Source organism: Varanus komodoensis, unplaced genomic scaffold (assembly GCF_004798865.1).
Source record: "Varanus komodoensis strain SLA01 unplaced genomic scaffold, ASM479886v1 scaffold1, whole genome shotgun sequence".
Lineage (NCBI taxonomy): Eukaryota > Metazoa > Chordata > Lepidosauria > Squamata > Varanidae > Varanus > Varanus komodoensis.
The window spans coordinates 30,867,994-30,883,151 of NW_025335268.1; the positions used below are offsets into that span (position 1 = coordinate 30,867,994).

General features: G+C 47.7%; 1 protein-coding gene across 3 annotated transcripts in view; it reads left to right on the plus strand.

The window, feature by feature from the left end:
• RPS6KA2 (ribosomal protein S6 kinase A2) overlaps positions 1–15,158 on the plus strand; it is a 241,264-nt gene that overhangs the window by 204,727 nt on the left and 21,379 nt on the right. For all 3 annotated transcript variants that reach the window (XM_044421315.1, XM_044421324.1, XM_044421331.1), the window contains 3 exons: positions 1,094–1,158; positions 12,383–12,485; positions 13,967–14,097. In XM_044421315.1, the coding sequence (XP_044277250.1) occupies positions 1,094–1,158; positions 12,383–12,485; positions 13,967–14,097 (299 nt within the window). The remainder of the gene's footprint in view (positions 1–1,093; positions 1,159–12,382; positions 12,486–13,966; positions 14,098–15,158) is intronic.

Here is a 15,158-nt window from a genome sequence, read left to right on the forward strand (position 1 = left end):
AGGAAACAGATGAAGGAGGCAAGGTCAGTGTGCCGCCCTTGCTTGTGCATTAACGTTGGATCAGAGCTCATGAATAGGGCTTTCGTTACCTTGATAAAGAATGACATGGTGCAAGCGGCCAACTCCACTTAATGGCAAGGCAGGCATATTCTGTGCCTTTTCAAAGGCAGAGCATGGTACAGTAGTCCATTCTGGAAATGACTGAGCATTGATAGTGATAGCCAAGATGTTCTCTGGGATTATCCCAACTTGCACAACAGCCCAAACTGGTAAAACATGGTAAAGCTGACCTGATACTGCACAGGCAAGATGGTGGCACAAGATTCCTGTTCAAACCTTTCAATGTGGCCGTAGTTTTTAGACACCTGGCACAACACAGAGATTCTGAAGCCTCCAAACAGAACACCCTGACTGCACTTCGGTGCCCTAACGTTCTGTGTGCAGAAGCCCGGGTTCAATCCTTGACAGCACCAGGTAGTCTAGGAAAATCCCATGCCTGGAATTCTAGAGAGCCACTACTGTCAGAATGGACAATTCAGAGTTGGTGGAACAATAGTCAAGCTTGGTTGAAGGCAAACTCCTACTTTCTTTGGAGGAAGATGGAAAGGGAACACTCCAATACTAGAGGCTGCAGCTATTGCTACAACCATCGTTTTGAGATACATTTAATATTCTCATATTTATTTATTCATTACTTTCAATAGTTATATCATGTTTTTAAACTTGATTATGCTCAAGGCAGCTTTCTTTAAAAGCACAACAACAAAATAGGACAAATTATAATTTTAAAAAGATGTTAATAATAAGCAGCAAGGAAACAGCAAGCAGAGAACACAAAAGCAACACAGCAGTTGTGTTAAATAGCACATTAAGTGGTGGTCCTAACTTTTTAAAAAGCCCAGTTCACTTTAAGTGCATGCTTAAAAGTGGGTGAAGAACTTTTCTTTGGAGACTATTCCATGATTTTGGTGCCACAACCAAAAAGACATCCCTCCCCATTTCTACCACCCACATCTTTTTCAGTGGGAGAACCATCAGAAGGACCTGGCACCAAAACCGTTCTTTTAATGCTCTCTGTGTCTTGTTTTGGCAGGCGCTGGCCTTGATGGAGTTGAAGAAATTAAGCGGCACCCCTTCTTTGCCACCATAGACTGGAATGTAAGTGCCTCACGAGAGTGGCTCACAGTCCTGTATGATTAGCTGTGTTTGCAGCTCAATAGAGCATTTTTCCTGCTGAAGGACAACCAAGTGTCCTTTTTGCTCCTCCAGGATTCTGAAAGGCTTTTGCCCAATCCAAATGTCTTAGCTGGTTTAGCGATAATGTCAGAATATACCTAGGTGTGTGAGGGGGTCGTTTTGTTTGTTTGTGCATGCTCAAAAAACTAGATGGAGTACCACAGTGGCAACCAGCAGTACTGGGCAACTTCTTCTGAGCAGCGGGAAAGGAGCTAGTTGGTGTGGTGGAACTAGCATTTGAGAAATCTAGATTCTAGTCCCTGCTCAGCTGTGAAGCTCACTGCATGACTTTGGGCCTTTCACTTACCCTCAGCCTAGCCTACCTCACAAGGTTCTTGTGAGGAGAAAATAGAGAGGAGGATTATGAATGCTGCATTGGTTTCCTTGTAGGAAAAAGGTGGGATATAAGTACAATTAATGAACATAATTAATAATAAATATATAATGAGATGGTAGAGGAATCTCTTGGGGGCTGCAGGCCACTCCTTTGCTCTCACTTTGGCACCCCTTTTTCTCCATCCTGTACCAAAACCAGAGGGCTGCAAGGGGAGAGATGGATGACTTTTGCCAAAAGTCTGTACTAATCACTTACAGAGTGCTTTTGACATTAGGATGTGGTCTGTATGGAATAAGGCCAAATACTGAAAGTTGCTCACCCTTAGAATGCAAAGTATTTCAGACTAGTGTTGATTTGATCTGGTGAAAAGACCATATAGCTGATATTTTAAACTAAAAGAGCAGCAATAATTCATCGCTGTGATTTCCCCCCACTCCTTAAGGCCAGCTTTCTCTGCTGTGAGCCCCTGGTTCCCATTCGGCCTGATGAAGGCCCCCTTTATATTTCCTCCTTTGCAGGAAATGCCGTATAGCACCATCTCCTCTGAAATATTTGCGGTAAAGTTCTAGAAACCCAGTGGAATAGGAGCAAAACATCCATCTGACCTTTACAGTGGAACAGAGGCTAGCTGGCTTCACACTACTCTTATTGCAGCTCTTTGCACTTAATATCGCCCTTGATATTTGTGAGTGCTTATGATGCTTAGCTGGGAACCTGGTCTGTCATGTTAAAACAACACAGTACAACAAAGTGGATGCAGTATGTCCTGGACTGTTCACCTTAGGAATAAATACATGGTTGGTATCCTCAGCTGGCAAGTTACGAAAATTTGCTCTTTTGTTTCAGTGGGAAAGAATGAAACTTTTATATCCTTCTATAAGAAAGGAGAGTGCTGATCTCTGGAGAATCAAATTTCACTGAAATCTGAGGGGCCTATTTCATAATAAGCACATTGTTCAGTTAAGGTTTCTCTGGATTCCAGCCAGTACAGTTATGAGCAGGGTCCTAATGTTAATATTTCAGCCTGCTTGTCATGCTATAGCTGTCTATCCAAGCCATAACTTGCCAATGCCACTTTTTTGAGTGCAACTTGTTTGTATCAGACAAACAAACAAACAAGATCCAATAGCAGCAGATTGTCTGTTTGACTTTATGGTTCTCGGAATATCAACCTGCCTGGGTTCTGAATGAAGCTGGCCCTTTATGAATTAAAAGAATACCTCCAGCTGCTGAAAAGCAGCTATCCTTTGTCAATAAGTAAAGGATTACAGAAGGAGCTAGTCCTAGGTGCTTTGTTCTGATCGCTGTTATGATGGAAAAGGTCTGTGAGGGCTTTAATTTTATTCATCCGCCACATGCTTCATATTCTTCCTTTTGCAGTATGCAGCATTTGTTAATACTCAACAGCCAAGGTATGCATGCTGATATATTTTATTAAGCATAGAGGATGGACATGGCTTGTCAGAGGCTGGAATAGTACATAGCTTGATGCAGCAAACTGAGTTATGCAACTGTAACAATTGGACACATTCCGCTTGGGCTGTTTGAGTGAAACAGACACTGGTAACCGTGGCTCCTACCATGCTGTCCCACTGTTTTCCTTAACTTCAAACAGTATTGACTATAAAATCATGTGCTGATTAGGGAATTCAGCCACCTAGTGACTGAAGATGGTGCTGCAGTCCTCAAACACACAGAAACATAAATTAATTAAAATTAATCAATGCATGAAAAATAATCCCACAACATTCCCCAGGCACACACCCTATACCCCCCCTTAATAAGCATGACAAGTTTCAGATGTCTAGGTTTAACAACATCAGCATTATGGCTTTGACAGACAGACATGCAAAAGGGAAAAAAAAAATTGATTCACTACTGGATGTGTCGAAAAGTATTGAGAATGTTTTGCCTTAAATACTCCTCAGAAAAGTAATGTATCTTAATAACTTGTGCAATGTTACTTTTATAACTGCTCTGATAGCCAAAGAGTCTGTGAGCGCCAGTGTGGCTTAGTGGTTAGAGTGTTTGACTGGGACTTGAGAGATTCAGGTTCTAGTTATGAAGCTAGCTGAGCGATGTCTATATGTTGTACTGATTACCTTATGCTGCCTCCAGTATGGGAGGCAATATCCCTGTGTACACCAGTTGCTGGGGAACTTGGGCAGGAGGGTGCTGTTGCATGCATATCTTGCTTGTGGGATCCCGAGGGCAGCTGGTGGGCTGCTGTGTAGAGAGAATTCTGGACTAGATGGACCCTTGTTTTGATCCAGCATGGCTCTGCTTAGGTTCTCCACGGCATTAAGCAAGGGAGCACTGTAGCGCAGTCTCGTGCATCATGCACAAACATCATTCCTTTGCTTGTGCGGACAACTTCAGTATTTCATTTCACTCTACCAAGACATCACAAACTGGAGGCTTATGACTTAACAGGATTGAGACGCAGTGAATTAATTCATCCAATCTGTACACAAAGTCAACTATAGCCACCTCCACCTGATACAAAAGGCTGCAGGAGAGAAGGAAGAAAAAGACATACTCATTTTCCCTAGCTTTGCTGCCTTATTTATATTCATCAAAGAGACTGACCCAAATTAAAAATAGAAATGAGATCTATGTGCTTATTAACATAGAAATGAAAAAGTGATTCATGGATCTAAAGTGATGCCCTTTGGGGGCCATTTTCTGACAGTGTCACTTTGTCAGTGCAGTAGTTCAGAGATAATGTTTTAGAAGATAATTCATCATTGTGTTTGCTTATTAGAGTGTGTTTGTGATGGAGGTGGAGTAGCAAGTGTGTAGTTCCGTAAAATCACTCCTTTGTCACTTTTTCAGCTGTATGTTCAGATGGCTGTGCGTCACTGCTTGGAGCCCTGCCTTTCTATTTCTGGAAGAAAACGGAGGTCCAGCTCAGTCCTTCATAACAGTCACTAGCCTTGTGCAGACCTTCAAGCAGGGGTGGGGGTGGGGGTGATTACATGGGTGGGGAGGGGAAGGAGCATAGGACTGCAGCTGCTGGCCCCCTGACCCTTAACTCCGTGTGCTGATTGCAGCGTGAACACAAGTATGGACTCTGAGTTTTTGAGTGGTGGGTGCACTGCTTGGATGGAAAGTACGGACTACACACCGAGTCTCTTTCACCCGTGTTTCTATGCTCTGTGAATACATTCCAATCAACAGGGGGAGAATGGGGATTGGGGTCAGCAGGTGCAACCTTTCCCCCCATCCTACTCCCCCACACAAATCATTTCTATATCATTTGAGCATCTGCTCAGGGCTATTCAGTGCAGGAAATGACTACAAATTGCTTAATTCAATTACATACATTTCCTTCTTGACGATGATTGCCAGGTGCATACTCAAAGTGTTTACATCTGTTGCTCCCATTTTGCTACCTATTTTTAAACTCAAGATGTGACAACGTATGGTCTGCACCTTTGCAAATAATGATGTTTTGCACCGATTCAGGAGAACAAGCACCTGTAGTCCATCAAGGTTGTAGTGGACTGCTGAGCAGAAGTACTTGATGCACTTAAAAGTAAGAAGCAAAGCGCTTTGAAAAGAAATGTGAAACAGACACTGAGATGGCCATATTAGAATCAAAACAAACATTCTTCTTCGCATTCTCTATGCATCACACACATGGGCTTTGTCACAGCGTGCAAGATCAGAGAGACATTTCCAGAGCTCAGTATCTCAGTGGGCGGGAGCCCTGGCTCTCCCCTTCCGGAGGTTCAGATAAAGGGAGGGGGCTCCCACCCAGTCCCTCAGTTTGTTTTCGATCACACTAGCAGTCGCATCGCCATCGGAACCTCCACTGCTCTAGCTAACGTTCTTCTATCTCTCTCTGCATTCTTCCTATATATTGCTACATTTTTTTCCTTTCCTTTGTGTCCTTTTATGTGAAGAAAAAATTAAATTTATTTTCTCTACCTTCTGAAAGAGATCTCCGTTGCTCCAGGACTGATCTCCCCTCATTAGTTTTCTCCTCCTCTGCAAGGGAAAAGAAACAGCCATTTTTTCGTCATTTTTTCGTCTCTCCCTCGTGCTCTCTCAGATCACATGGCTGACCCAAAGGCTTTTCAATGTACCTCGTGTGCTGCTCACCTCCCCGCCGCAGATGGCCACTCTTGCTGCCTCCTCTGCCTCGACAAGGGGCACATCATGGAGACCTGCCCGCACTGCCAGGCATTTAAAAAGCAAACTAACCGGCAGCGGACAGATTGCCTCAAGTTTGCTCTCTGGCAACGTGTTTCAAGGGTTCCTGAATTGTCGAAATCGGAGGCCAAGAAGCCACCCTCCATTGGGGAAACTGCACACCCTTCAGAGCCTGCAAAGAAGAGAACCACCGCTACCACCACTCCTGTTATGCACCCCCCAGAGGAGCCTACAGGAGTGTCTCCTGCCAAGTGCAAGAAGCACACAGCCACGCCACCAGATACCTCGGCACCTGCTGGACATGCACACAGCCCGGACGCTGGGATCCCCCTGGAGGGAACCTCTGCACCCAAGCTGGACTGCCCTGAGGAATGTGACCAATCTCCAGACCTCTCACCACCACGAGGCTTGCCTCCTCCTTGCGACCTGTCACCTGCGCCACTCGCCAGGCCAGGCTGTTGCGCCTCCCTCTCACCGAACCCACCTATGCTCATCCACTGGAGGACCAAGAAAATCCCCTCGCTCCTCCTTCCCTGATTGGGACGACTCCTCGTCATGGTCCCCAGCATCTGTGTGCTCAAGGGACCTGTTGGAGCCTTGGGAGCCTCCTGGGGTGGACAAGAGACCCCGGTGTAGGGACCGCCAGTTGGAGCAGGAGGACCCTGATTCCTCCAACTCCTCCATCGACCAGGGCTGCTCCAGGCCACCATCTCTGCACCACCATCGCCGCTATTCTGACAGCCAGATTGGACCTATCTCAATCCACAGAGCCGACACCGACTGTGACCACCATTGTCCCACACCAGATCACCACGATCGCCACCCCACACCTGCTGTCGCTCAGCATCAAGAGAACACAGGCATGCATGCACAGGCGCCACCCATTGGGCCAGCAGGCACAGGCTGTCTTTGCTGATGAGGCCTTTTCCATGCGGCGCACACTCCCTCACTCATCTGAGGAGAGCCCTGCCCCCGGCTCTAGCTCAGAGGGCTACCATCAGCCTGATTGCCACGGCAGCCATTGCTCCCAGACCACCCAGAAGCCCAGCGCAGCCCATGATGCCAGACATGCCCACGACCAGAAGGAACATCGCCACCCCTCCAGCCCTACGCAGCCTCAACAACGCCACTCTCACCTCGCGTGTCAGAGGCCTTCAGCATGCAGCCGCAGATCTCCATCCAGGGAATCAGGTCAGAGTCTCTCCCCCTGCTCGGCCATGTTGTGGTCCCTGGATTCCCCTCCCCACTCTCCAGATGTCCAAGCCCTAGACCATGCCCCACCCATGTCACCTGGAGGGAAGAGGCATTTTGCTGATCTGGTCCTCCGCACGATGGACAAGCTCGGCCTGCAGGCCGTGCATTTGGCAGAGCCTGAGACGGATCCTGTCTTTGATGCCTTGTCCTCAGCACACTCAGTGCCAGCAGCCATCCCTCTCCTTCCAGCCTTACTCCGTGCAGCCCAGCAGTCCTGGAAGGCCCCTGTGTCAGCTCTGTCCACCTCCCGTAAGGTCAAATCCACCTACAAGCTGGCATACAAATCCCTGTCCTTCCTCCATCACCACCCTAAGCCCAGTTCGATTACAGAGGAGTCCATGCAAGGAACTTCCCAAAGGGATCAGTCCAAACAAGTGCACCAGGAGGATTGCCACCTCAGTGGGCTGGCTAAGAAGGGATATGCGGCCTCTGCTCTGGGCATTTGCATCTCCAACTATGAGGCCACAATGGCTAGATACCGACTCTTTTTTGTGGGGGGAAATGAGAGCCATGGCAGAGCGCTTCCCTGATGATCCCCGCAATGCTGCTCGCTTGCTCCATGCCGAGGCAGAAAATCTTTCCAGATTTCAGATCGAGGCTGCCAGGGATCATGTGGACTGCAACAGCAAGGCAATGATGGCAGCAGTAGCCATACGCCGCCGTGCCTGGCTCAGGTCTGCTAGTCTCCCTCCAGAGACACGGGCACACACCAGTGACCTGCCCTTTGACGGAAAGTTCCTTTTTAACTCGCGCACTGATGAGAGCATGGACTCTCTCCACAACGCGTGTACTGCTGCCAGGCTCAAGGGGTTCACACCCCAGGGGCCTCAACAAAAAGGGCAAGGGATCCCTTCCAGCGCTAGCTGCCGTTTGCTTCCTGACCACCCACTCCGGTTCAGAGGGCCAGCTCCCTCTAAGAGGCATGATGCCCAACCATGCCAAAGGCTCCTGGCTAAGTACCAGTTCACCAGGCACTGAGATCTAGGTCCAGGCAGCCCACCCCACCAGCCCCCCTCCCTCTCCACAACTTCACACAGCACCTGCCCCAGTTCCTCCCAGCATTGGAGGACATCACCTCCGATTCCTGGGTACTATCCATAAAACAACAAGGCTACAGGATAGAATTTGATGCCCTACCATTGCTAGGCAGCATCAAGAACACTCCTCCCTCACCCACTCTGGTGGTAGAGGTACAGGCCTTACTGTCCAAGCAAGCTATTCAGCTGGTCTCCTAAGACCTTCACAGTGGCTTCTACTCCCGCTACTTCACTGTACCCAAATGTGATGGGAGTCTCAGGCCAATACTGTACCTTTGGGGAATCAATATGTTCATCACTCCCAAGAGATTCAGGATGGTTACCCTTCATGGCATCTTCCCCCTTCTTCATTTGGGGGATTAGTTCACCTCTATAGACCTCAAGGATGCTTATTTTCACATAACTGTCCTTCAGGCATACAGACATTTCCTTTGTTTTCAGATCAGCCAGGACGTTTTCCAGTTCTCCATTCGCCCCTTCGGTCTGGCTACCGCCCCCTGGGTCTTCACCAAATGTATGGCGGTAGTCCATGTCTACCTCAGGCTCCAGGGTGTCCAGGTCCTCCCTACCTGGACAACTGGCTCCTGGCATCTCCCTCCAGGGAGGACCTGCAAGGGCTGCGCACCACCTCCTGCAGGACCTTGACCTCCTTATCAATGCTGATAAATCTGTTCTCTCCCACACACAGTCCATCCTCTTCATAGGGGCTTGCCTGGGCTGCACACTTGCCAGGGCATTCCTTCCATAACCATGGGCAGAAGCTCTCACCACACTGGCCACGTCCATCAGGACCACGGCACACTCCATTGCCCATGCCATCCAGAGGCTTCTAGGCCTCACGGCCATCAGCACATCAGTGCTGTAGCTCTCATGTCTCCTGAGGAGACCCTTCCAGCTCTGGCTTTGTCTTTGCTGTGGATAAAGACCCCCACGCCACCATGCTGTCACCCCCTCCCTTGATAAGACAGTTCCTCTGCTGGTGGGACAAAATCAACAACCTCACTACCAGAGTCCCTTTATCTCCCTCACATCTCTGTCACCGTTGCAGTGGCCACCTCAAATACAGTCTGGGGTGCCCAGTGTGCTGTGATGTGTGTGCGCTGGGCCTCTGGGCCCCACACGAGCTGCCCTTCCACATCAACGCCCTCGAGATGTTGGCAGTGCACAAGGCCTTTGCCTCCTTTGAGGATGCCCTGAAGGGACGCCTTGTTCAGATAGCCACTCTCATGCATTTGTCTGAACAAGCAGGGCAGGACTCGATCCCCCCACCTGTCCACCCTCACATCCACCCTCGACAGAGGCTTCACCATCACCACCACCTCCCTCCCAGGCCACCTCAACACCCTGACAGTCTCCCTCAACCGGACCACCTCCCTCCCACATGAGTGGGAACTGCCCCCTCCCATCTTCCACAGTCTGTATGGGAGGTGGAGCCTTTCCAGGGTGGATCTCTTTGCCACCCCCCGGAACTCCAGTTGGAAGCACTTCTGCTCCAGAGTGGGGCAGGGGACAGCATCCCAGGGGACACCTTCCTCCTGAAATGGGAGGGTGCCCTGTTCTGTGCCTTCCCCCTGTTCCCACTAATCACAAGGCTCCTCACCAAGATTCAGAGGGACAAGACGGACTGCATCCTGATCACTCCCTGGTGGCCAAGGCAGCTGTGGCTCTCCCACCGCAGCTTCCTGCACCTGCCTCCCCACCCCAACCTCCTGTCCCAGGACTGGGGCCGAGTGTGTCACCCCAACACCAGGACCCTATGCCTGACTGCTTGTAGGATTATCAGGTGGCAGACTCATACAGATCCCTCCCACCAGTGGTCGCCTCTGTCCTCCAGGCCACCCTGAAGCCCTCCGTCCACAAATCCTATCTGGCAAAGTGGAGGGCTTTCCCTGTGTTCAGTAGGTCAAAGGTCCTCAGCTTCTCTCACCACCACTGAATGCATCCCCTCCTACCTCCATACCTGATTTAGCTCAGGCCTCTCTCCTTCCCTTTGGGTCCACGTAGTGGCCATTTCTCACTTTCACCTGCCTATCCAAGGGTCTGCTGCCTTTACCCACCCCTTGACACACCCCTTCCTCTGAGGCCTCTGGAACCTCACCCCTCCAGTCTGCCCCTGCACCCTCTCCCGGTGGTGCTCCAGTCCCTCACAAAAAGACCCTTTGAACCCATGGCTACAACCGACCTCCTCCTATGCCATCTTGGAAGATGGCATTACTCATGGCCATCACGCCTGCTCGCTGCGTCAGCAAGGTAGCTGCACTGCGGATCGACGCTTCCTTCCTCACCTTTCGTACGACAAGTTTATCCTTTGCACAGAGCCACACTTCATGCCAAAGGTCACCTCCTCCTTCCACATCAACCAGGACATTGTCCTCCCAGCCTTCTTTCCCAACCCCATCACTCCTGTAGAGTCTACACTGCACCTCCTCGACATCTGCAGAGCCCTCGCCTTCTACAAAGCTTGGACCGAGCCACTGCACCGCTTCATCTGCTATGAGGGCCAGAGCAGAGCGACCCCATTTGGACCCAGAGGCTCTCCAAGTGGGTGCCCAGCACCATCTCCTTCGCCTACAAGATGGCTGGACTGGACCTCCCTGCATGTCCCCACACAAACTCCACATATGCACAGGCTGCTTCTACTGCCCTCCTGGCCGACATCCCACTACAGGACATCTGCAGAGCCGCCACCTGGTCTGTTCCATCAACCTTCGTTCGGCACTACCAGCTGGACATCAGTACCAGGCAAGGCAGTGCCTTCGGCAGGGCAGGTCTCTCTGCAGTTCTCTGGTGATGAAGGCCTCTCCTCCAAGAAGGGTAAGCTTGCTAGTTGCCCATATGTGTGATGCTCAGAGACCACAAAGAGGAAAGGCAGGTTGCTACCTGTAACTGTCATTCTTCGAGTGGTCATCTGTGCATTCACACAACCCTTTCCAGTGGCTGTCATCAGCACAGCTGAGCCCCCATTGCTCACTGGGTTCTAGGGGTGGGTGCTGCATCCATCTTTATATCTCTGTCTTCCAACATCGCTCACACCTGAGATGATGCAGTCTCCATGGCAACTGAGGGACTGGGCAGGAGCCCCCTCCCTTTATCTGGACTTCTGGAAGGGGCAGGCCAGAGCTCCTGCCCACTTCATGATGCTGGCTCTGGAAGTTTCTCTCCAGTCTAGGCCTTCTGCTCCATGGCAAAGCCCATATGTGTGAATGCACAGATGACCACTCGAAGAACAGCAGTTACAGGTAAGCAACCTGCCTATACAATGACAGAGCTTCTAGTCTAGTGTTTAAAAAAATCAAGGGTTATAATGAATGAATGGGTGCATCAGAGATGAATTAGAAACAATCTTTGGGGGGAAATAAGATTATCTTTCCCCTTACCAGTCCATCTGAAATATTATTGTGTGCTCTTGAAACATTTTCAATAATATCGTTCTTATTACCACTTTCAGTACACATTAGAATTTCCAACCCATCCATTTCAATCCAGTTCCTGTACATAGTTTATGAATGAATTACACTCTTGCACACACACATATATAAATTGAATAGGTAAATAACCCCATCTGTAGACCTGGGGCTCCATGCACAGCCTACAATGATACGTTCATTCAAAGCTTACAGTTCTCCCAAGACTCCTGTAAGGCAGGTTAGGCTGTGGCCAGTCAGTCACCCAAAGCCACCCTTTAAGCTTCATAGCTGAATAAGAACTAGTACCCACTCCTCAGTCCCAGCCCAGCATTCTAACCACACCACTCTGGTTCCTGGGTTACTCTTCAGTAGCAATGGAAAGGGAGACATTTTCTCCCTCTCCCACAACACTCAAATTCAAGATTATCCTATGAAGCCAATTGGGGGAACGTTTAGGACAGATCAGAGAAAGTGCTTCTTACAACATAAATTATGGAATGCACTGTTATGGGAAGTAATGATGGCTACAAATCTAGAAGGCTTTAAAGGGGAATTGGACAGGTTAATGGAAGGCTACTACTAGCATTAAGTGCTAGTAGTGCTCAGTGCTACTTCCTTCACCAAAAGTGATGCACCTGCATTCACCGGTTGCTGAGGAGCTTGGGCAGGAGACGGTCTTGCATCCATCCTGTGTGAGCAATCCTGTGACTAGCTGGTTGCCACTGTGTGTACAGAGTGCTGGACTAGAGGGACCTTGGGTCTGATCCAGCATGGCTTTTCCATGTTTATATGATTAGACTTTTTCAGTGACAGTCCTCCCACTTTTCCTTATGGTAAGCTATGAAATCATTTCCTATACTCCTTCTACAACACCTTTTGATTCTTTGCTCTTTCATGCAACTTGTTGAGTCATCTGTAATTGATAATTGGTGGTGCTTGTTGTTGCTTTGCAGAAGTTGTACAGGAAAGAAATCAAGCCACCTTTTAAGCCTGCAGTTGGACGGCCAGAAGATACCTTTCATTTTGATCCTGAATTCACCTCACGGACCCCAACAGGTAACCAATCACAACACAAAAGAGTCACATCTGATTCAATTCATTATTGCTATTTCATTACAGCGTCAGCGCAGACCATGAACCCTAACCCTCATACATGTCTAAACAGGTTTTTGCAATGGCCTTCCTATTTTTCACTGCAAGGCAAGATAAATCTCTTTCAACAATATATAGAACTTACCTAGCTTTCCAGTGGAGCATTGTGACTAGATGGACTTGATCAGAAAGGAGAATCTTTCAACTTTCAGACAGTTTTTACTTTATTCTCTATATGAGAGAATTTGCTGGATTTTCCAAGAGCCTGGGAATCAACTCTACTTCTAGAAGTGTTTTGAATCTATTTATTTATTTAAAGCTCTTATATACCATCCTTCACTGAGCCCCAGGACGGTAATACAATAAGATAAAAGTACAGCATCAGACATCAAATTACAGCAAATAAGACCCCATCTTTAAAACAACAGTAACATTTTAAATAATGGGAAAATAAAAAGGGGTTGGCCTGGTGCCGGAATGAAAAACGTGTTGGAGCCAGGCACACTTCTCTGAAGAGCATGTTCCATAGCTGGAACGCCACCGCACCCAGTTGAATTTTCCTTTTACCATTGTCCAGCTTTGTTCATGGAATCATTTGTAACCCAAAGAGTTTTTTCCACCCCTTCTTCCATTTTTGTCTTACCGTACAAACAATCCAATAAGGTAGGAAAAAGTTATGCACAATGTCTCACTTGTAATACTATCTGTCTGGAAACCCACACACAACTATACCATAGCTTTCCATAATTCTGTCATTTTAATCTACTTGTTTTTATGGCCTGCTTTAATTAAGTTCCTGTTTTTAATATGGATCTTATTGCTAGTAGCCTTTTTGTCTGTATGTGGAGGGGGAGAAAAGCAGGATATTAAAAAATAAAATTTGCATATTTCTAGAAATATCAGAACTCTAAGGTATATCTAAATAAAACACCAGCCTGTTTTCATCTCCAGACTGACAGCAAAAGAGGATTGTGTATGTTTGCATTTTTAGATTGTGTGTCTGCACTGACACAAAGCTATAGGTTGGCTGAATGTGAATTGTGCAGATTTATGCAAATTAGTTGTGTAATCTTTCACAGCGAAACAAAGATATTCAGTGTTCTTCCAGCATAAAGTGAGCTATTAGCATGAGGTCTTCTTTTGTACATTTTTGCTGATTCTAAACATCATTTTGTACCTTGACTGCTGGCCCCATCATCCACTGTTCCAGTTTGCTCCTCCAGGAAAGATGCAACTTCCTGTTCAAAGCAAAGTTTAAATAGGAGAAACATGTACTGTACCATTTTGAAATCAGCGTTTGTGATACTTGGGTGCGAATTTCTTCTTTAAAGCATTATCTGGGGGATGCACTGTCCCACTTGGCTTTACTGAAAGAGGAGTTCTTTGGGCTGGCTTTGGAATCTCCAGCTGACCTGCCTTTGAATCATATCTTACCTCTTATGCAGATTCCCCAGGTGTCCCTCCAAGTGCCAATGCTCATAATCTCTTCAGAGGATTCAGCTTTGTTGCATCCAGCTTGGTGCAAGAGCCTGTACAGCAAGAGCTGCACAAAATCACAGTTCACCCAATTGTTCAGGTAAAGATGAAACGGATGAACTTGGGGGTGTTCTTAGTATACTTACCCCACTACTTCAAGCAGTGAGATGTTTCCTTTAGGAGAAGGCCACTGGAGGCTTCTGGTATTTTCAGTGGTGTAGCTTGGTAGTTAGACAGACTGACAGAATATGCATTCAGAATAACAGTTAGTCTTGAGCACAACTTTGGACACATTTTGTTTAAATGCTAAGCAGCTCCTCCAAGGTGCCTTCATCAGAACAGGGATTGTGAAAGAGGGCTTTATGACTGGCTTTTGTCACCTTCTCCCTGCCCCAGAATAAAGTGGGTGGGAAGCCACGTGGCTCACAGTGGGGTACAGAGAAGCCAGTGACACTATTACTACTATTATTCACTATTCAGTGTCCATTCCTCCAGTGGGAAATCAGTACGCCCCAGAATTATGTAAAAGTATGTTCTTGTCGGCAGTACCTGATGGTACTATTGCACTTGTGTACTTCAAGTGGTGCTCATGGAAGTGATCTCCAGTGCCACGCCGATAGTATAAGATGGCAGGACGGTCTTCATGTATTAAAGATGCCCCATGTTTAGGGGAAGGGATACCATGTGGACTGTCAGCTCCTGCTTTCCTCCAGTTGTGTAATAGGCACAAACCTATTCTTCCTTCTCTTCTTCCTGCTCTTCTTCCTCAAAACCATCTTTCAAAACAAGAACAACCCAAACCCATGAAAAGTGAGGTAGCAGTTGTGGCTAACACAAGAAGCTGGTACTAGAAGGAAGGCTGTAGCTTGGTGGTAGGACAGACACTTTCTGAAAGCCTAGAAAGCTGTTGCCTATCAGTATAGAGTTAGATGGACTAAGAACTTGCACAGGGAGCTTCCTCTGTTCCTAAGCATGCAGTTTGCAGGCATGAACTGTGATGCTACATTGTTAAAAGTCCATTCTGTGGTTATAAGGCAATTACAAACAAATTCCACAGAGGAAGAAAATTGATAAACCCAGAGCAATGCATTCTACTGTTTCTCAGTTAAGATTGATATGTTTTAGTTTTTAAAATCCATAGTGTTTCTTACAATGTAATCT